This window comes from Adiantum capillus-veneris, chromosome 8 (assembly GCF_014529385.1).
Source record: "Adiantum capillus-veneris isolate H3 chromosome 8, ASM1452938v2, whole genome shotgun sequence".
In the NCBI taxonomy this organism is placed as follows: Eukaryota; Viridiplantae; Streptophyta; class Polypodiopsida; order Polypodiales; family Pteridaceae; genus Adiantum; species Adiantum capillus-veneris.
In genome coordinates this window covers 54446622-54469084 of record NC_140938.1, presented here as the reverse complement: position 1 = coordinate 54469084, position 22463 = coordinate 54446622, and the positions used below count along the sequence as shown (strand labels likewise).

The 22463-nt window shown below is 43.5% G+C and overlaps 1 protein-coding gene across 3 annotated transcripts in view; it reads right to left on the bottom strand.

The window, feature by feature from the left end:
- The window catches only part of LOC147452157 (transcription factor RF2a-like), a 53574-nt gene extending 31406 nt beyond the window's left edge, over window positions 1-22168 (bottom strand). Inside the window, exons 1-3 of one of the 3 annotated variants that reach the window (XM_086517949.1) lie at window positions 22015-22168; window positions 20841-21840; window positions 20324-20456 (exon numbers count right to left, since the gene is read on the bottom strand). In XM_086517949.1, the coding sequence (XP_086374075.1) occupies window positions 20324-20456; window positions 20841-21730 (1023 nt within the window). In that variant the 5' untranslated portion in view covers window positions 21731-21840; window positions 22015-22168. Of the gene's footprint in view, window positions 1-20323; window positions 20457-20840 lie in introns of all 3 variants that reach the window. The other 2 variants (XM_086517948.1, XM_086517947.1) reach the window with 2 other exon arrangements.
- Window positions 22169-22463: the final 295 nt, after the last annotated feature.

The following is a 22463-nucleotide window of genomic DNA, read 5'->3' as shown; positions in this document are numbered from 1 at the left end:
ACCGAAAGGGGTGCCAAGGTTTGGAGCCAATACTCTCTCGGGTGGAATTCCGCCACTCCGTGTCGCGTGTCGTCTCTCTCTTTCAGTTCAATTGTTATTGAAGTGTTAAAAGTCTATTCAGTCTGTTCTTTTCTATTGGCACGTGGTGCCCGTCTTGTGACAGTGGTATCAGAGCATCAGGCGTGTGCTTTTCTGAAAGCATACCAGTCCCACAAAAGAGCAGACAGAGTCATTGGAATTTTATTTGAGGGATCTTCGCCCTCCAACCCGGATTTATTAGCCACTCCCACCCTTACTTCATCGTGCATCGAGCGTGCTCCAGTCTTCACCGCTCATGTCTTACAGGTCATAAGCCATAAAGATCACTTACAAGAGAAGGATCCAAGATTTGTTTCGAGGCAGTGCTTTTCTCAGAGGCAGTGCTATGCAGAAGTTGATAGCTACCAAGCAACATACTCCAAGTACTTGGCAAGCTTTCAAGAAAATTTTTGCCCGAAGTTATATGGTTTCTGACATCTTCCTTCGGAGTGCAACTTCTGGTAGAGTGGATATCCTAAAATGCTTGCCATGGAAACCCTAGCAGATTATAACTTGAAATTTCTCATCTTCTCTCAATAGATGTTGTCTCTTCACGAGCAGATGACCTTGGAGATCCAGTGCGATTGCTATCTTGGGACTACCATCACCGCCAAAGAACACTGTTTGTTCAAGAGCTCATGGACCATGTTGTGCTCGGCTACGACCCTATGCAATGAACCTAACCCTAATTTTTGGTGCAGGTTTCACGATGGAAAGTCAATCAACTTTTCGAGATTGATGTCAAGATTGCTTTTTAAGTTTGAAATCTGTTTGAGAACTTGTTTGGTGATCCTGTTTGGAATTTGTTTGAAATGGTTGGTATCTGTTTTGAACCTGTCTTGGTGCCAATTTGAATTGTTTGACTCTGGTTGTAATACTGGTTTCAATGATTGGTGAGTTAACTCCCGGGTGGAGTCGTGAGAAATTATGTTTGAGAACGCTTGTTCATACTCATGGCCCGGACCCTTGTGGTTATTTGCGGGGGAGTATTGAATGATTGAAAAGTGCTGTTTTTTTTTTTTACTCGTGGCCCGGACCCTTGTGGTTATTTACGTGGGGAGTATTGTTGTTGTGACTCCCAGCCCGGACCTGGATGGTTATGCGAGAGGAGTATTGAGAAGTCTGAGCAATGGTTACTCTCAGCACCTCCAAACGACGCAGGTTGCGGTCTGGGGGGGCGTTTGGTTGTAAAAGGCCTCTATATCTCCCGGCCCGGACCTTTTTAGGTTTATGCGGGAGGAGTGATGAGGGAGTCGTTGAATATCTCCCGGCCCGGACCTTGTTAGGTCATGCGGGAGGAGTGTTCATCAGCGACTTTATGTTTCTATACCTTGTAACATACATATGTAAGCATTTGTGTTGCATTGTGATGTGCCAACTACTGAATATTCCTAATTGGATGAGATTGCCTGGGTATAAAAAATTTTAGTGCATCAAGACACACGTGGAAGATCAGTACGGTATGGGTGAGATGGCTAATTTTACTACGCCAGAATATCAAGAGTTCCCATCTGGACGAAAGGAGAAGCTAACTCCTTGATCAAAAGAGCAGAAAGAAAAAGCTAACTCCTTGATTAAAACAGCCGAGAGGAGAAGCTAACTCCTTGATCAAAAGAGCAGAAAGGAGAAGCTAACTCCTTAATAAAAAGTGCAAACTGATTGTCCCTCGGAATGACCCTAGGAAATTTTTAAGCTAACTTGAGTTGTTTTGCAGATATGCTGTAATCACGGACGATTACTCTCTTTCAAGAAGGGGAGATGTAACAAACTGCTGACGTGTCAAAGCCTAAAGAATGGAGCCAACTTACAAATGCCGGCCGAGGGGCCTAAACCCTAAGAAGAACAAGTAACAGAAGAAGTCCTCCCAACTTATGGGGACCCCGTCTGATGGGGCCCCAAGTGACATAAAGGATTAAAATAAAGCAGGACCCGTACACACACACACACACACAAATTGATGACATGGCAGATTTTCAAAAATTGCACTGGCATGATGACGTGGCAGACTATACGGATTTCCACGTTTTGCGCCGGTTGATGACGTGGCAGCTGTATGGATTTCCACGTTTTGCGCTGGCAACTTTTTGGCTTTGCTTTTGGACTAGATGCTTTTAAATTTGAAGGCTTTGTACTGTAAACTGCTTTTTTGGCAAAGGGCCTTTAAATATGAGGTTAGGGCTCATTCTCTAGCATGCTTCCTAGAGAAGCTGCAAAGTTTTGAGTACCGGCTTGTACTATGTCGATGCAATATAAAGAAATATAAAGAAATACCGAAAGGGACGCCAAGGTTTGGGGCCAATACTCTCTGGGGTGGAATTCCGCCACTCCGTGTCGCGTGTCGTCTCTCTCTTTCAGTTCACTTGTTATTGAAGTGTTAAAAGTCTGTTCAGTCTGTTCTTTTCTATTGGCACGTGGTGCCCGTCTTGTGACCCCTCTCTAGCGATACAGAGGGGGGCCCTTGGAGGGAAGTTCAGGACTCTGATACATGTTGGCCTTACCCATTCCATCTGTGTCAGAATCTTTTATTGAGTTCGGATGTAATATTCAACGCTCCACATACTACTAGGTCTTGTTTGAGAGTGATGTTAGCACCGCCTGTGGTGTTATAGCAGTGCTCTTAGGGCGCTCATGAGGAACACGAAGCCGATGGATAACTCTCTAAAGGTAAAAACCTCATGATTGATGACCACTATAACTTTATTGATGTGCTACTTTCCACTTTTAATTGTTTGTACCAATGGTCCATTTTTAATTGCTTGTCATCTGAAGCCTCTCTCTCTCTCTCTCTCTCTCTCTCTCTCTCTCTCTCTCTCTCTCTCTCTCTCTCTCTCTCTCTCTCTCTCTCTCTCTCTCTCTCTCTCTCTCTCTCTCTCTCTCTCTCTCTCTACGAGCAGCACGTACCAATAGAAAAGAACAGACGGAATAGCCTTTTAACACTTCAATAACAATTGAACTGAAAGAGAGAGACGACACGCGACACGGAGTGGTGGAATTAGTATTGGCCCCAAACCTTGGCGCCCCATTCGGTATTTCTTTATATTGCATCAACGCCGGTACTACACCTTCGTCCAGAAGCATGCCAGAGAATGAGCCCATGGCCTCATATTCAAAGGCCCTAGGCCCAAAAACAGTTTACATGAAAAGCATTAAACTCAAAAGCATCTGGTCAAAAAGTGTCAAAAGCTACCAGCGCATTTCGCGGAAATCCGTAGAGTTGCCACATCATCAACGTAAAATGCGGAAATACATACAACTACCACGTCAACACTGTTAGCAAAAATTGTGGAAGTCCGTACAGCTGCCACGTCAGCATGCTAGCGTGAAATCCGGGAACCCGTACAGCTTTGCCACGTCATCAGTTCCCCACCCAATTCTTCTTCTACTTCTCCTAGCATTTAGGCCCCTCGATCGGGATCTGCAAGTCAGCTCCGTTCTTCCGTGGCTTGACACGTCAACAATTTGTGACATCCCCCCTTCTTGAAAGAGAGTAATCGTCCGCGATTACAACATATCTGCAAAACAACTCAAGTTATCTCAAAAATTCCGAGGGACGATCCATTTGCTTTTTTTTTTGTTAAATAGTTGGCTTCTTCTTTCGGCTCTTTTGTTAAGGAGTTCAATGATTGGTGATTTTTACTCCCGGGTGGAGTAGAAAGAAATACTGTTTTGGTATCGTTTGAACCTAGGAATGATGCAAGCAGGATGTCTGGGGAGCTGAATGCTTGAAAACCTCGGAACGACGCAGACGGGATGTCTGGGGAGTGTTTCTTCGTATGCTAGAAAACCTCCGAACGACGCAGAAGGGATGTCTCGAGGGCGTATGGTTGTATGCTTGAACCTCCAAGCGACGCATGTTGTGGTCTGGGGAGCGTTTGGTTGTACCAGTCCTCTGAACTCATGGCCCGAACCTTTTTAGGTTATTTGTGGGGGGAGTGACGTGGTAGTCGTCGAGTAGCTTCATACCGCAGACCATTTGTCTCGAAGGAGTGCTCAACTGTGCTCCTTTGTTGTGTCTGTAACATGCATATGTGAGCATTTGTGTTGCATTGTGATGTGCCAACCATTGAATATTCCTAATTAGATGAGATTGCCTAGGTATGTAATTTTAGTGCATCAAGACACCCGTGGAAGATAAGTGCAGTCTGAGCGTGATGGCTAATTTTACTACGCCGAAATATCAAGAGTTCCGATCTGGACGAAAAGAGAAGCCAATCAGTATTAAAACCAGAGTCAAACAGTTCAAATCGGCACCAAGACAAGTTCAAAACAAATGCCATCCATTTCAAACAGGATCACCAAACAAGTTCTCAAACAAAACTCAAACTTAAAATGCAATCTCAACATCAACCGAGCTCAAAAAGTCGATTGCCTTTCCATCTTGAAACCTGCGCCATAAAAAATTGGGGTTAGGTTCCTTCCATAATGTCGTAGCTGACCGCACCATGGTCCATAAGCTCTTGGACAGACAATGTTCCTGTGGCACTGATGGTAGCCCCAAGACATAGCAGTCACATCGGACCTCCAAGGTCATCAGCTCGTGAAGAGACATCTACAGAGAGATGTCTAGAAATTTCAAGTTATAATCTGATAGGGTTACCATGGCAAGCATTTCAGGGTACCCCACTCTGCCAGAAGTTACACATCGAAGGAAGATGTCAGGAACCATACAACTTCGGGCAAAAATTTTCTTGAAAGCTTGCCATGTCACAAGACGGGAACCACGTCCCAATAGAAAAGAACAGATTGAAGAGACTTTCAGCAATTGAATAACAACTGAACTGAGAGAGAGAGAGAGAGAGAGAGAGAGAGAGAGAGAGAGAGAGAGAGAGAGAGAGAGAGAGAGAGAGCACGCGACACGAAGTGGCAGAAGTATTGGCCCCAAGCCTTGGCGCCCCTTTCGGTATTTCTTTATATTGCATTATCAGAGTACAAGCCGGAACTCCATCCTTTGCACTTCATCCAGAAGCATGCCAGAGAATGAGCCCTAGCCTCATATTTGAAGGCCCTTGGCCATTAAAAGCAGTTTACATGAAAAGCCTTCAAACTCAAAAGCGTTTGGTCCAAAAGCAGATGCCCAAAAGCAACCAATGCAAATTACGGAAATCTGTACAGTGCCATGTCAGCACCAGTCAACGCGAATCACGAAAATCCGTACAGTCTGCCACATCAACAACCAATCAACGTGAAACCATAGTAACAGGGAATGGCCGTTTTCAGGTCTCCGTTCCCCGTTCCCATTCCAAGTTCCCGTTCCAAATCCCCGTTCCGTGTTTCAAACGTGAGTACCCGTAACAGGGAATGGCATTTTGTTCGGCGTTCCCGTTCCGCGTTCCCGTTCCGGTTTCCCGTTCCTGGTAACTATGCATGAAACGCGGGATTCCGTACAGTTTGTCACGTCAGCAAGCCAACGTGAATTGCAAAAATCCATACAATCTGCTTCTTTACTTAGGGTTTAGGCCCCTCAGCCGAGATCTGCAAATCGGCTCCATTCTTCAATGGCTTGACACGTCAACAATCTATGACATCCCCCTTCTTGAAAGAGAGTAATCGTCCGCCCGCAAACAGCATATCTGCAAAACAACTCAAGTTAGCCAAAAATTTCCAAGGGTCATTCAGAGGGACAATCAGTTTGCTTTTTTTAATTAAGGAGTTGGCTTCTCCTTTCGGCTCTTTTGTTAAGGAGTTTGCTTCTCCTTTCGTCCAGATCGGAACTCTTGATATTCCGACGTAGTAAAATTAGCCATCACACCAAGACCACATTGATCTTCCACGGGTGTCTTGATGCACTAAAATTACATACCCAAGCAATCTCATCCAATTAGGAATATTCAATGGTTGGCACATCACAATGCAGCACAAATGCTCACATATGCATGTTACAAGACACTCCTTCCGCATAACCTAACAAGGTCCGAGCCGGGAGATAATCAACGACTCCCTCATCACTCCTCCCGCATAAACTAAAAAGGTCCGGCCCAGGAGATATAGAGGCCTTTTACAACCAAATGCTCCCTAGACCACAACCTGCGTTGTTTGGAGGTGTTGAGAGTAACCACTGCTCAGACTTCTTAATACTCCTCCTGCATAACCATCCAGGTCCGGGCCGGGAGTAACAACAACAATCATTTTTTTCAAGCATACAACCAAACGCTCCCCAGACATCTCGTGTGCGTCGTTCGGAGGTTTTCTAGCATACAACGAAACGCTCCCCAAACATCCCGTCTACGTCGTTCCGAGGTTCAAACAATACCAAAACAGCAGTTCTCACTACTCCACCCAGGAGTAAAATCACCAATCATTGAAACCAGTATTAAAACCAGAGTCAAACGATTCAAATCAACACCAAGACAGGTCTAAAACAGATATCATCCATTTCAAAACAAATTCCAAACAGGATCACCAAACAAGTTCGCAAACAGATTTCAAACTTTAAAAAAAAATCCCGACATCAATCGAGTTTGAAAAGTCGACTGACTTTTCCATCTTAAAACCTGCACCAAAAAAGTAAGATTAGATTCCTTTCATAAGGTCATAGCCGACCGCAGCATGATCCACGAACTCTTGAATAGTCGAAACAAGCCTCGACAAGCAATGTTCCTATGGCGGTGATGATAGTCCCAAGACCTGGCAATCACACTGGACCTCCAAGGTTTTTAGCTCGAAAAGAGACACCTACTGAGAGGTGTCAAGAAATTTTAAGTTATAATCTGCTAGGGTTTCCATGGCAAGCATTTCAAGATACCCCACTTTGCCAGAAGCTGCCAGAAACCATATAACTTCGGGCAAAAAACAGTTTTCTTGAAAGCTTGCCAAGTCCTCGGAGTGTGCGGCTTGGTAGCTATAGATATCAACCTCTTTATGATATTGCATCTAAGAAAAATAGCAACTCGAAACAAATCTTGGATCCTTCTCTTGCAAGTGATCTTTATGGCTTATGCCCTGTAAGACATGAGCGATGAAGACGGGAGCGCGCTCGATGCGCGATAAAGTCAGGGTGAGAGTGGCTAACAAGTCTAGGGTCAGACCCCGAACTTCTATACTTACTTCAAATAAAATTCCATTACTTTTTGGTTTGCTCTGTCTGCTCTTTTGTAGGACCGATATGCTTTCAGAAAAGCACACGCCTGATGCTCTGATACCGTTGTCACAAGACAGGAACCACGTGCCAATAGAAAAGAACAGACTGAACAGACTTTTAGCACTTCAATAACAGCTGAACTAAGAGAGAGAGAGAGACGCACGCGACAAGGAGTGGCATAATTCCACCCCAGAGAGTATTGGCCCCAAACCTTGGTGCCCCTTTCGGTATTACTTTATATTGCATTATCAAAGTACAAGCCGGTACTCCATCCTCTGCACCTTTGTCCAGAAGCATGCCAAAGAATGAGTCCTAGCCTCATATTTAAAGGCCCTTGGCCATTTAAAGCAGTTTACATGAAAAGCCTTCAAACTCAAAAGCATCTAGTCCAAAAGCAAATGCCCAAAAGCTGCCAGCACAAATTACCGAAATCCATACAGTGCCACGTCAGCACCAATCAGTGCGAATCACAAAAATCCGTACAATCCGCCACGTCGATAGTCAACGTGAAACGCAGGATTCCGTGCAGTCTGCCGCGTCAGCAAGCTAGCGTGAATTGCGAAAATCCGTACAATCTGCTTCTTCTACTTCTTTACTTAGGGTTTAGGCCCCTCGACTGAGATCTGCAAGTTTGCTCCGTTCTTCAGTGGCTTGACATGTCAGCAATTTGTGACATGCCAAGTCCTTCCACTCTGATTCCATTGTAATACTTTCCCACGGGCGGTGGGTAAAGGCTGTAGTAATCCTTGTGCCTTATGCCTGTCAAACTTGACCTTTTGGCATACTAAACAAATGCGAACAAAGCCGTTCACATCCTTCTTGAGTCTCGGCCAAAAGAAATAACGCTCTACGCCTTTCAAGGTGGTGTCGATGCCGCGGTGACCCGTAAAAGGTGCACAATGGCACAACATCGTTTTCCTCATCAAGTAGCCGTATGGCATATCCTCGCACTATCTCCCCATTGTGTCTCCGAGTAAAAACGTCAGAAAAATTTGGATCGGTGGCGTACTAATCAACCATATCCTCAAAGCTTCTATGATGAATCACGGAAATAGCCAAGACTAGAGGCTTTCGAGACAATGCATCTGCCACTAAGTTTTTTTGTCCCTGAACATAGATAATCTGGAAGTGAAACTGTGATAAGATGTTAACCCACCGCATCTGCTTTTTTGACAGCTGCTTCTGTGACAAGAAGTAGCGTAAACTCTAATGATCAATAAAGACCGTGAAATCGGCTCCGAGTAAGTAATGTCGCCACTGAGTAAGAGCATGGATCATTGCCAATAGCTCTTTCTCATAAATCTGTGCTGTCAATTTTGGCCTTGAAAACAACCTCCTCTCATAAGCAATCACATGGCCTTCTTGCATTAAGACCACTCCCAGACTACGACCACAAGCATCACAATAAACTTGAATGGCTTTTGCAAGTTTGGCAAAGCCAACACTAGTCTAGTAGTCAGTTTTTCTTTAAGTGTCTCAAAGGCAGTCACCTCTGTCGGTCCCCACGAGATTAGTCGAAATGTGCAAAGAGGAAGCTACCTCTGCAAATTTCTGAATGAACCGCCGATTGTAAGAACACAAGCCCAAGAAGCTTCTAACTTCATGAACATTCTTCAAGTCTGGCCAATCGCAGATAGTCCCAATCTTGGTCGGGTCCATCTGTACTCTTGCTGTTGAGACGATGTGTCCCAGACAGTGGATCTTCGGCAAGAAAACTCGCTCTTTTTGGCATTGATAACTAATTTGTGATCACGCAATGCCTGAAAGACCTGTAGCAGATGGTGTCAATGTTCTGCTTCATCCTTGAAGAAAACTATAATATCATCAAAGAAAGTGCCCACAAAAGATCGATGCTCTCGAAAAATCCTATCCATCATTCGGTTAAAAGTCGTTGGAGCACTCGAAAAATCCTATCCATCATTCGGTAAAAAGTCGTTGGAGCATTGGTAAGTCTAAAAGGAAACCAAGGCTTGTCCGAAAGGCTGTCTTGAAGACATCTCCGAGAGCAATTCTAATATGATGATATCCGCTTTTCATATCAATCCTGCTAAAACAAGAGGATCCTTGTAGTCGGTCAAGAATATCATCTTAAACGAAGAGGTGGGTAGAAAAGAATTTTCGCAATATACGTCCAAAGAATCTCCCTTGGTCATTCAAAGATGGTTCCAAGCGGTTCTTACATCTCGTTCGTACTCCCGCGTCAACCTAGGAGAAATAAAGAGCCGTTTGAATTTCAACCACTTGACTGAACCTTCTTTCCTCAAAAGAAGAGTGGACCACCATGTTCGAGCTGCGAGCATTTCCTTTTAAAAAATGTGCATCCCTCCTGATCTTGGAGTGCTCTGAGTAATGCCGAAGAAGACTATGTCAAACTGCTGGATGAAAGCCAACGCCCTAGGAGCATCTCAGAATCCAGACAAGGTTTCAGATTTTATTGATTGTCTACCCTCTTTAAATTCCTTAGTCTTCTTGCTCTTATCTTCGAGGAAGTCGTATTGGTTGACTCTGTAGAAATGCTTCTTCTTCGCATAAAACATGTGGTCGTCGGAGTCCAAACTGTCAGAAGATGACTCCTCCGTAGGGCTATCAGAAACTAGTCGGAATCTGAATTTCTTTGCCTTTTTCTTGTTCTTTCCGAAGCTTTGCTTTTTGCTTCGCGTCTTGCCCTTTTTGTCCTCCTCACTCGAGTCCGAAGAGCTAGAAAAACTGTCAGAAGAAGAGGAGGAAGAACTGAGTAGTCCTTCAAAACGCACATGCTTCTTCTGCTTTCTTGCAGATGCAAAAGAAGATTGACGGTCCAAGTAACCAGGGTAGTCAGTCCCTTTCTTGCACTTCTTCAATTGCTTTTTCGATTGATTATTCGTGTCCAAAAGCTGACTGATCTGAGTCTGAACCACCTCTTGAAGTTCTTGTTCAGTGAACATCCTCGGAGAAGGACGTTTCTTTTGCCGGTTTTATTGGTGGTTCGGTGGCTTTCTGCCACTAAGTTGCACTTTAGCCATGGATTGCTGGGTCAAAAATTTTGCAAACTAGGGATCTTTAGCAAACTGAAGCATCTGCTTTGTACACTCGTCAACCTATTGTCGACGTTGCATCTCCAAAAGTTCATATTGTGCAGGCCGAGGTGGCCTGTACTCATCTTCTGTTAAGTCATTTAAATTTTTTGCGTTGCCTCCTCCTGCCTCGACGGCTGCAAAAGAGGTTGATTGATTCTTTTCGGAATCCATAAGTGTCGCGAGAAAAGGAATCGGATTTCCCAGTAGAAGAGAAATCGGTCGTGCTCTGATACCACTATAACAAACTTGGACACCCCAAGTCAAGATTCAATCGCGACACTGCAGAGATTCACTTCAAAACACTTCACAAATTTAAGAGAGAGAGTCGACACGGCCCAGCGTAGTTCCGTGCCAAGAGAGATAGGTCTCAAAGACTAGCGCCCCTTTCGATATTTCTTTTTATAATAATCCTTGAGCAAAGTACAACTGTCCGCGAGTGCTCGCTCTCAGACTCTGCGTCCAGATGCTTTGAGAAATGAGCCTCCTTGGGTTACTTATAAAGATTACAAAGGGATGTCAAAAGCAGAGCCCCAAAAGCAGTAAATCAAAAGCAATTTGCTCCAAAAGCATCTTGGCTAAAATCTACCAGTAAAAAGCAATCAACATTGATATCGGAAATCCGTACAGCCAGGCCATGTCAACAGCCGATGTAAAACGCGGAAAATCCGTATGACTGAAACCGGCCCGTAGGGCGGTAGACGTTGGCTTTCACCCGAAATTCTTTACTTTAGACACACACACAGCACTTTGCAAAGGTAACCTGTAACAAGGATTAACACCTAAGTACACACACGGCTCGGAAGCTAGAATGCTCCGAGCAGACACCAACAACCTTAGGCCCCAAAATTGGCGCCCCTTTCAGTATTTCTTTATTCTTTAACAGAGGGAATAAAACCTGTGATCTCCTACAAGCTGCCCCGCACAATCTAGGCTAAGAAACACCTGTTCTGGCCCGATTTCAGCAACATAACTGTACTAGGATGCTTCACAGTCAATATCCCCACGCAATAGGTGACTTTCCCGACACATACGGACATTTTGCAAAACCCGGCGAGAATCTGTAGCACGCTGAATTCTCTGTTTTCTGCCCCGAAAATGCGCCAGTTCACCTGTACAGCGGTCCCCTTGCGTCCCCAAACCTCCTGGGGGTATTAGGGTCCGTTTAGGGCCGAAACCCTAAACCTACAAAAATACACAGCAGGCTGTAATTCCCTGTTTTGGGCTCCGTTTCGCGTGCCGGTCGCATCTGTAGCAAGACCTCGAGCTCCCGCACCTGTAGGGCTATATATATATATATACCTTCATAAGTTCAGAATAGTCTGAACTCACGAATTATAAGAGGGAATAAAGCACTCCTAAAACTATAAAAGCAAGGGACACAAGAAAAGAAAAGAAAAACAAAAACAAACAAACAAACAAACTAAATCACTTTGTTTGCTACGAAACAAAACTAGATAAAACAAAGCATTATTAACTTAAAAATGTTTTTAGAAAAGGCATGAGTAAAATAAGTTGACGCAACTTACTTGGCTTAAAACAAGTACTCAACTTTACGCAAAAAAAAAAAAAAAAGGATAAGACATCTTAAAAACTTAATCCTAGAAATCAAACTTCACACAACTTCTTCTAACGGAACACATTCTTAAGTCCTCAGGTAAGCTAAATATGAAATCGAAAAAGAATACTACTACAAACCTACGAAGAGCAAAGAACCAAACTTGACAATATGTGATCTCAACTTCACTGCTTGTCCAAACAGGAAGAATAAGATTATCACCTTTATCATGCATAGCTTGGACAACAGCTATGACATCCCTACTCACGTCGTCAGTGCCCAAGAGTAGGTGCAGGTTTATATAGAGGTCATTCATGCTTTGAACGTACTCTACAAAACCAACGAGCTGAGTTTCTATCACCCTCCGGAGGTGATGGGCATACTCAGCCATGATAAAGGCTAGCGATTGTCAAGCTATAGTGAAAATACTAGAAGCGCTAAAGATCAAAACAACAACATAAGGTGTTATTAAGTCAAACAATAAGTGGGCTTTTTAGCTCCCCACTTCTATTGAATTTACTACTGATTATCTTGAACATTCAAAAGGAAGAAACACTAAAAATAAACTTACTACGATGCAAAAATGAACGAACTTTTCTCATGATTCTTTTGAATGAGTATCCTTTTTCAACTAGTAAAGAAATAAGATGGCAAGATTGAACAACAAAAGTAGATTTGGTAGAACAAAGACGAGAAAATCTAAATAGTTGAGAGCAAATGACACCGTACTTAGCTAAAAGAGAAATGTTCGAAGAAATGTGAGGCATACGGATGATTTTTAGATTGGCATATTCTGGTTCAAGGCGCTTATCATAGATATCTACTTCTAATCCCAAGGGAGTCTAAAAAATCTTAAGGTCTAAAAAGGCACAACAATCACTATTTGTGGTACAGTTAAGTTCACAAAACTCCTTGGGATAAATTCCTCCGCCTACAGAACTCGAATTCAAGTACATAAAATCTTGAAAAGAAGGAACGTCAGGGACAAAAAGATCATCTACAAAGCGTCTTACATTGCATAACTTGTGCAAAAATATTGGGCAAGTGTTAGCAAGGACAAGACGCTCCATAAAATCAAACTCATAAGTAAAAAGATAGAAATTAGCAAGAAAAACAGCACAATTGGTGCCCATAGGGATACCAATTGTTTGCTTGAAAAGAGAGTCGCCAATGGTTATATATAAATTGTCCAAAAGAAAATCTAACCAAAATATGATGTCAATGTCATCTACAATCCTGGTGAATCTCTTTCTTCCTTTGTCTACATCTACATTCTTATTTTTCAGCCATAAGAAGTCAAAGTTCAAGGCTGACTTTTCTACTAGCAATGCCTTGTACCTATCCTTCTCAAGCTTGTACGCAAAAACTTTTGAAATAAGAGACTTGACTCTAAATTTAAGGTCCTCCAAATTTAGCTTAGTGTATAGCGTTGTAAAGTCAAAAGTTTGGAGACATAAAGGAGAAGATTTCTCCTTAAGGCTTCTTGAAGAGTTCAAAAACTTTAAAACAGGAATCACACCTACTAAATCATTTAAAATCCAACTTGAATCGGTAGGTACGTCTGCTTCCTTTACCATATTATTCCACAATTCATTTACGGTAGGTAAAATGGCTTTGAAACAATAACTAAGCCATTTGGAAACCTCGGTCAAAGAGGTGTTACAAGAAGCAACTATAAATCTAAGCTTTATAGGGTTCTTGTGGAACTTCCAAACGATATATAAAAAAGGTAATTTAGGCTGACACTTGAAACCAAAAGACTTACAAAAGTCTTGATGTTTCAAGATAACCTCTTGCATTGAAAGATCACAATCACTGTAAGTCTGAGAGTTTACTTCACCTGTAGGGCTACTTGCCCTTTGAATCGGACGAGATTTTTGGTGTGAAACCTCTCCGAAGTCACCTGTACTTGCGGGGGATTAGCCGCTAGCTAATCCAGTACCTGTGCAAGAGGCTCTTGCCTCAGCAATCGTTTATGAACCCACATAACTGTACACTAGTCAAATGAAAAGCCCACTAGTGGGGCATAACATACTGCTCGTAGGGGAGAGAGAGGGCAATGCGTAGCGTGCAGGGCATCACTCCTGGCACCGCACTGTACATAAGAGGGAAAGGAAGCACTCCATAGCTCTTAACATGTGGACAGAATGCAAGTGAAGGCCTCTCCCAGCTTAAAATTCAGCGCCCTTTCTTCTTGATGAGGCAAGTGCAAGAGAAATCGACACTTGGCGCATTTACAAGCATTTTGCTCGTTTCAGGTTTGCCGCTTAAAAATATCTCAACCGACGCATCAGTTAACTTCGCGGAAGAGTTATAAAATGTTCCCCTAGTCATACCGAAGGTAATGACGGATAGACATTTCTCAGCCCAAAATAGCAGTTTCCCTAAATTTTAGGAGATGCTTCCGTTGGGCTCCCACTGGTCTTCTGATTATCTATCCTCATTGGGACCGCATCCAAAAATGCAATGTGGCCCAACTGTTGGATACTTTCAGTTGGTAGTCACACCTTGACTTTAGGCCTTTATTGAGTTCACTTCCTAGTATCCATCAACTTGCTAAGTGCAACGGGGGGACCTATATGATCTTGGTCTGAGCCTAGTCATCCTCTTACCATACGAATTCCAGTGCCGACCGCTACCCATCTGCAGGTGAAACTACCGTTCACATTGGCCATGCAATGTTCGACCGTTTGCTACTTCAAGAAGAGGGCCTCAAAAATAAAACAAAACCCCTTGGAAAGAAACCAACAACTAAAGTTAGCAGTTGCCACGTCCTCGTGACATAGTTAACAGTTGCCACGTCCCCGTGACATTACCCCCTCTTGAAATCGCAAACGTCCTCGATTGCATACCATAAATACACCCCACTGATGATCTTGTGCTATTAACACTCTTTTATCATCGCATGTATCCGCAAGAAAGGTCATAACATATAGATACAAATAACTTAATGAGGCCTTCATACTTTTGTCATTTCCATCTATTACACCGAATTCATATGTACATTTGATGTACTAGCTCTATCATTAGCCCTCCTTTGCACACGTTGGGTTGGGGCATAAGTAGGCTGTAACCCAAAGGCTTCAAGGTAAAGCTGCAATACATTTGGTGACTCTGACAGTTCATGCTCTTCCATCCACTTTGCATCCATAGGCGGATAGTTCTTGAACTTCATCAAACAGCGTCTTGCAACTTGTCCTTTAACTTTTCTGTCCTTATGTGCCAAAACTTGCTCAGGTACCAGGATCTCATCAAGTTCCTCAACTTCTGGCTGATCCTCATCTGGCATATCTTCTGGCATATCTTCTGGCACATCACCCACGAAGGGTCTTAGAAGACTCACGTGAAACGCATTATGAATCTTCCACGCATCAGGCAATTTCAGCATGTAAGCCACATCGCTGATCTTGTCAAGCACTTGAAAAGGCCCATAGTAACGCATGCTGAGCTTAGGAAACAGCCGTTCCTTGCCCTTCATCTTCTTTAACCTTGCCTTTTTGAACCTTAAGAGAACCCAATCACCAGGTGATAACAGCAATTCACGACGGTGACGATCAGCAGCCTTTTTCTGCTTTGCCTGAGTCTTCTCCAAGGCAACTTTAATCTTCTTATACATCTCATCCATGTTCTCAACATATCGATCTACCTCAAAGATCTTGTCCTTTGTGTGCAAAATGGGAGGAACCTTTTTGCCGCCTTCAACAATCTCAAAAGGTGCTTTGCCAGTAGCGAATGCACCGTATTATTGTACGCATACTCAAGCATAGGCAAATACTGTTCCCACTTGCCCTTATTATCTGACACACAGCATTTCAGCAGATCTAAGACAGTAGAATTAGCCTCTTCTGACTGTCCATCAGTTTGTGGATGAAACGAAGACGAGAACTTGAGCGTAGTGCCCATGTTCTCAAACAGTCCTCTCCAGAACAAACTAGTCATGCAAGAATCACGATCACTGATAATCGATTGTGGCATACCATGGTACTTAAAACACATTGTACATGAACAAGTGTGCCATCTGATCAGATTTTATCTTCTTCCTGACAGGGATAAAATGGGCATGCTTGCTGAACCTGCAGATAATGGTCCATATACCATCATTCCCTGTTGGCGTCCTTGGAAGATCAAAGATAAAGTCCATAGCAATGCTTTCCCATGGCTTATCCGGAATCGACAGTGGTTGTAACAAACCTGGTGCCTTTTGCATGTCAAACTTGACCTTTTGGCAAATTATGCATGAACGCACAAAAGCATCCACATCTCTCCTCAAGGTAGGCCAATAGAAGAATGTCTCTACCAATTTAATTGTTGCATCAATGCCACAATGCCTTGCATACGGTGGGACATGACTCTCTTCCATGACCTTATGTCGCAGTGGCCTAGTGACACAGAGTCTACCATGCATCATCATAAAACCATCTCTGAGGAGGTAGTGCTCTTGATGTTGCCCTCTTGTAACTGATCAAAGATCCTTGGAAAATCTTCATCAGCAGTATATTGTTCCTTCATGTCATCTAACTCATGATGATAAGGAATTGACACAGCTGAAATTTGTGGCTTTCTTGATAACGCATCAGCCATAACATTCTTCTTGCCTTCCACATGCATAATCTGGAAGTGGAACATGGAAAGAATGTTTGCCCATCGCATATGCTTTTCGGATAACTTTGATTGTGTCAAGAAGTATCGCAAGGTCTAATGATCTGTTTGGACAACAAAATCAGCACCTAAGAGGTAGTGCTTCCAACTAGAAAGCGCATGAATCACGGCCAAGAGCTCTTTCTCATAGACTTGCATAGTCCTCTCTGGCCCTTGCAAAATTCGGCTTTCATAAGCTACTACCCGTCCATCTTGCATTAGCACTGCTCCGATGCTACTGCCACACGCGTCACACTGGACCACAAATGACTTCCTGAGATCTGGCAAAACAATAACTGGATCTGAAGTCAACTTTTCCTTTAAGAGACTAAAAGTTGAAATCTCTTTTTGGGTCCATCTGAAAGTGACCTCTTTCTTTTGCAAAGCGTGAAGAGGCGATGCTATCTCTGCAAAATTTCTGATAAACCTTATATAGTAGGAACACAATCCCAAGCAGCTTCTGACATCGTGCACAGTCTTCAAGTCTAGCCATGTCTTGATAGCTTCGGCCTTTGCGGGATCCATTCTAACACCATCCTTTGAGACTATGTGGCCAAGAAAGTGGATCTCGTTGAGGAAGAATTCACTTTTCTTAGGATTGACAAGTAACCTGTGACTATGCACCTCTTCGAACACAATGGTCAAGTGACGCCTATGCTCCTCTTCATTCTTCGAATACACTATCATGTCATCGAAGAACGTTCCAACAAACTGTTGATGCGAGCGGAAAATCCGGTCCATCATTCTGTTGAACGTGGCAGGAGCATTTGTTAGCCCAAACGGCATCACTAGAAACTCATAAAGACCAAATGTCGTTCTAAACGCAGTCTTGTGCACATCCTCTGGTCTTACAAAGTTATACGAATCTGATGGTACCCACTCTTAAGGTCTATCCTGCTGAAAATTGCAGCACCCTCTAAACGATCGAGAATATCATCAATTCGAGGAATAGGAAACCTATTCTTGATGGTATTCTTATTCAACGCACGGTAATCAATACACATGCGCCATGAGCCATCCTTCTGCACTAGGAGCACTGGGGAGCAAAAGGGTGAAGAACTAGGCTGAATCAGCTCCTTCTCTAATAACTCCTCAACCTGGCCCATAAGTTGACTTCGTGGCAGAGTTATAAAATGTTCCCCTAGTCATACCGAAGGTAATGACACGAACACATTTCTCGGCCCAAAATAGCAGTTCCCAAAATTTTAGGAGATGCTTCCGTTGGGCTCCCACTGGTCTTCTGACCATCTATCCTCATTGGGACCGCATCCAAAAATGCAATGTGGCCGAACTGTCGGATACTTTCAGTTGGTAGTCACACCTTGACTTTAGGCCTTTATTGAGTTCACTTCCTAGTATCCACCAACTTGCAAAGTGTGATGGGGGGACCTATATGATCTTGCTCTGAGCCTAGTCATCCTCTCACCATACGAATTCCAGTGCCGACCACTACCCATCTGCGGGTGAAACTACCATTCACATTGGCCATGCAATGTCCGACCGTTTGCTACTTCAAGAAAGAGGGTCTCAAAAATAAAACAAAACCCCTTGGAAAGAAACCAACAACTAAAGTTAGCAGTTGCCACGTCCTCGTGACATAGTTAACAGTTGCCACGTCCCCGTGACAATGACTGCCACGTCAGCCAATCAACACGTTTTCCGGGCGTCCGTACAATCTGCCACAACAACCAATCAGTGCTTTTGTCGGACGTCTGTACAGTCAGCCACGTCAACGGTCTGCTGTGTCCACGTTGCATTGCCACGTCATCAATTTTCTTACAAATAACAAAGGAAAAGTTAGATTTCAACAACCGCAGCTATTTTCTAGTGGAGAAGGAAGTTGTCCTAGTCTCCCAAGGCAAGATTCGAGTTTTGAAAAAGGAAAAAGGCAAAGGCAACCTTGATGAGGAGATCGATGACATAACGGTTCTACAGAGCATAACAACATGGTACACATAGTGGCAACCACAATGGCCTCGGTCCCAGATCTCCAGCCCAATGTTGTGTGCCGCAAAATGCTTCAGCCAGAGAAAGATACATGAGCAGCAAAGAGGAGCAATTTGCAACGAAATTGGGCACCATGTGCCAACTTAAAAGACAAAACTAGAACAGACTTTAGCACTCCAAACATTACTAAACAAAGAGAGAAAAGTTTGACCAAGGTAAACACGGAGTGGCGCAGTTCCACTTCCAAAAGAACTATCCACCGTGGCACCCCTTTCGGTATTTCTTTTGTATTGCCCACACAAAGGTATAACAGACGAGGAGCTCTATCTCTACTTCTGCACACCAAAATGCCAGAGAGGGCCCCCAAGGCTTGTATTTGAAGACGCTTAGCCCCAAAAGCAACAAATATGAAAAGCTGAGTTCCCAACGCATCCGATATGAAAACTTGATGCCCGAAGGGCTGTTCTGCGATTTTTGGGCATGTCCGTAAAGTTCCACGCTTTGCGGAACAAAATCCAAGACTTCCGTACAGCTGCCACATCAATTGTTTTCATGTTTCCACATTGTCTAGTCACTTCCAGCACTTTAACATAGGTCTTCTTCAGTGGAAATCGTATCCCCTTGATGAAGAAGAGTAATTGCCCGCCATTACACCTGCAAAACTCAATCCTATTCTTTAGCAGAGACTGCCTTTATGCATACATGCCAATGACCATCGCTATATTAGACAGCACATTCTCTACCATGCATTACATTACACGGTTTCACAATCAAATTTTCATCCAGTTATCTCATCCACATTGGAGCTCTTGATATTCTAGCGTAACAATATTAGCACACACGCAGACCGCGTTGATCCTTTCAAGAGGTGTCTCGATGCATTAAGACCACATGCCCAAGCAATCTCATCCAATTTGGAACTACTGATGCACCAATTCATATGCTTCACAAAAAGCTTTACAAATGACACCGATTCATGTGTGCAGTCACGTAACTTAAAAATATCAAGATACAACCTAACACTCCCCACACTGAAGTCTGCGTCGTTCACAAGGTTGCATATACAAGTAAATGCCCCCCAAACCAGAGTCTGCATCATTTTTTTAGACAGCATTAATACCAGTATCAAACAAACTCAATCGGCACCAAAATAAGTTCAAAACAAATATAAAGTATTCCAAACAATTTTTCAAACAGTGTTCCAAAAAGTATCTAAATACAAAGCAAAACTATTCCAGACTCCAGGTTAAGTCAAACTCAAAGGAGGGCTATCTTGCCATCCTGGTTCAAAGCAATGGTTTTGTTGCGGATTTGATGTTAGTATCATTTTTGTTGTGCCAAGGCATGCCCAAAAGAGCGTCGCAATGCCCCAACTTCATGATATGAAAGTCTACCTTGCTGTGATATCCTTGAATGATGATAAGGAGGGCACCAATCAGCGGGAAAACTGTGCTAGTATCGCCATCCTTTCTTCTAAGATAGATAGTTCAAGGCCTCAAGAATTAGACAAAACTTCCTCTAATTTCCGCACTTCTAACATTGCTCTGTTTTGTTGCACAACTACTTATACCAACAAAGGTCACACCAAATACTTTATGAACATAATAACTTCCTACGACTTTTCAAACAGCGCTGCAGGTAAGAAACCAATTCAATATCGTATGGATTTACAGACAAAACTCTACAACTTAAAGCAGGGAATATATATATATATATATGTATGTATGTGTGTATACCCCTTCCTTCCAAAGCACTCCAAATCAAGAAATTAGTAGACGAAAATCATAGAGGCAGAAGCAAAACTCCGAAATAAGACATTTTCATGGCATATGTAGAGAGCCAGAATAAGGCTAGAAAATCCCCCCAACAAGCAGCAATGCCTTCTTGTCTTCCTAATTTGTCAAAAACAAATATGCTAAAACAACCCAACCAACATCAGACATGCACTAAACCATATGCAAGAGACCGTACCTGAAGCATAGTCAATTGTGCAGAAAGTGTGGTAGCTTCAGTCTGAAGCGTCTGCACTTTTCGTTCCAGCTCTGCAATATAGCGCATTTTGCGTTCTTTTGAACGAGCCGCCGACTGCCGGTTTGCAAGAATTCTGCAAAAAGCAGACTCATTTAGCAAAAGTTGACTTATGCCGGTAAGGAACACTTGACTCGCGAGCCAACACAGGTTATGTGAATTTGGAGCTGCCACAAGAAACACCATTTGGATACCTTGAACAATGGCACTTCTTCTATCCCATGCAAGTGGTATCATTTAAACGGAGTAACTGGTCTATGAAAAATCATCAAATACCGTCCTAACACAGAATAACTTGACTAAAATGACACCTTCATTTCTTGGACACTTTCAGCAAGTGCAAAACCTGTCTAGCTTATTGTTGAACTTCATTAAGGAGACTTGTTAAAGACAGTACAATTCTCCAGACAGTAAACATACTTTCCTTGGAGTAAAACCTTCAAAAAGAAAGAGAGCTTACCTCTTTGCCCGCTTGGGATCGACCATAGCAAGCTCTGCCAGTTTACTGGCTGCCATTGCTTTTTTTGCCTCTAAAGACTCTGAAGTCATGTACTCGTGTTTGATAGGGAATGACCCATCCATAGAAAGGCTGTGTTGATGTCGAGGCCTTCGCTCACGAATCTCTTCTCCCATCCCACCTGGACCCACGCTTCCACTAGGGCCTGCCAGCACCCCATCAACTGAAAGACTGCGCATGTGATGTGCTGAGGGAGCCAACATGTCTGCTTGAAGCTTCAAACCAGATGATGATGATGTTGCAGAGAACGAATTTAGTTTGTCCACATCAATATACATAGAAAACAAATCATCCCCTGCTTCATCAGAAAAAGTAGGGGTTTCCAGCATCCCAGGGTCATGATCAAATGATATGTCATCAGGTAGACGAAACGCAATCTCAGACTGGGCCCTGCGATGGCCACGGTTGCGAGGGGGGATGTCAGGCATGAGGTTAACATCTGTACTGAAGCTAGATGTTGCTCCCTCTTGCATGGTGACATCCATTGAGACAGAACTACTTCTCATGGAGGACTCTGAGGGGGAAGGAGACGGTTCTCTTTTCAAAGAGAATGCATTAGTGGGAGAGGGAAAGGCTGCATATTTGGAGTGATGAAGCTGTGATTGAGAGGGGTGAGGGGGAAATCCGTTGCGGCCAGGCCCTGCCGCTGAGCTACTGCTGTTGGTGCTGTTGTTGTTATTGTTGTTGTTGTTGTTGTTGTTGTTGTTGTTGTTACCACTGCCATTGCCATTGTTAAGGGCCGCATTATCCCTGTTATTGCCACCACTGACGGCGGCAAAGCCAGACTGCAAAGATTCCACAAACGCTTCATAGCCCTGGCCTAGGCCTTCCATGGAGGGCCACTGCGTTAACACTGAGCAACCCAAATTGGTGCACTTTCTGAGTAAAAAGAAGGCGATCTTCAGGACCCAGCTGCAGATCTGGATATTCTACGATCATCGACCTGCTCGAGCAGAGAGAAAAGGCAAAGAATGAACGTACAGAAACCCTAGGGAGAGCGAGTAACTCTTTACTCTGTACTTGAACCAGAGGACAGAGGGAGAGAGAGGGAGAGACGAAGAGCTCGTATACCTGTGTGTGTGTGTGTGAGAGAGAGAGAGAGAGAAGAAAGAGAGACCTTCGCGTTTCCAGAATCCAGATTCCACAGTAACAGCAGAGTAATTAGATGCTCGAGAAAAATGGCATCTGGATTAAAAAAGTCAAAAGACCGATGGCGAGGCTCACACTGCAGGTGCCATAACTTACAAGTCAATGTGGATTGCAGAAAACATGCACATAACCTAACCTTCAACTTGCCCGTTTTGTCTACTCACTGATGCACATATCCCCATATGGAGCTTTGCATTTTCTCACTGCTTGAATCTTGCCTTCCACGTCACTCATGCAATTGTTGCTAGCATTCGCTCAAAGGGTGCGCACATGAGAAGGCAGCTTGAACGAATGGAGGATACCACCAAGCCTGATTGTTGGGCCGCAGCAGCATACTGCATACAAAGTCCTACTTTTATGCATTTTGACACTACAGGGAATCTTTACTACCACGTCTGTATTTCTTGTCGCTGCTGT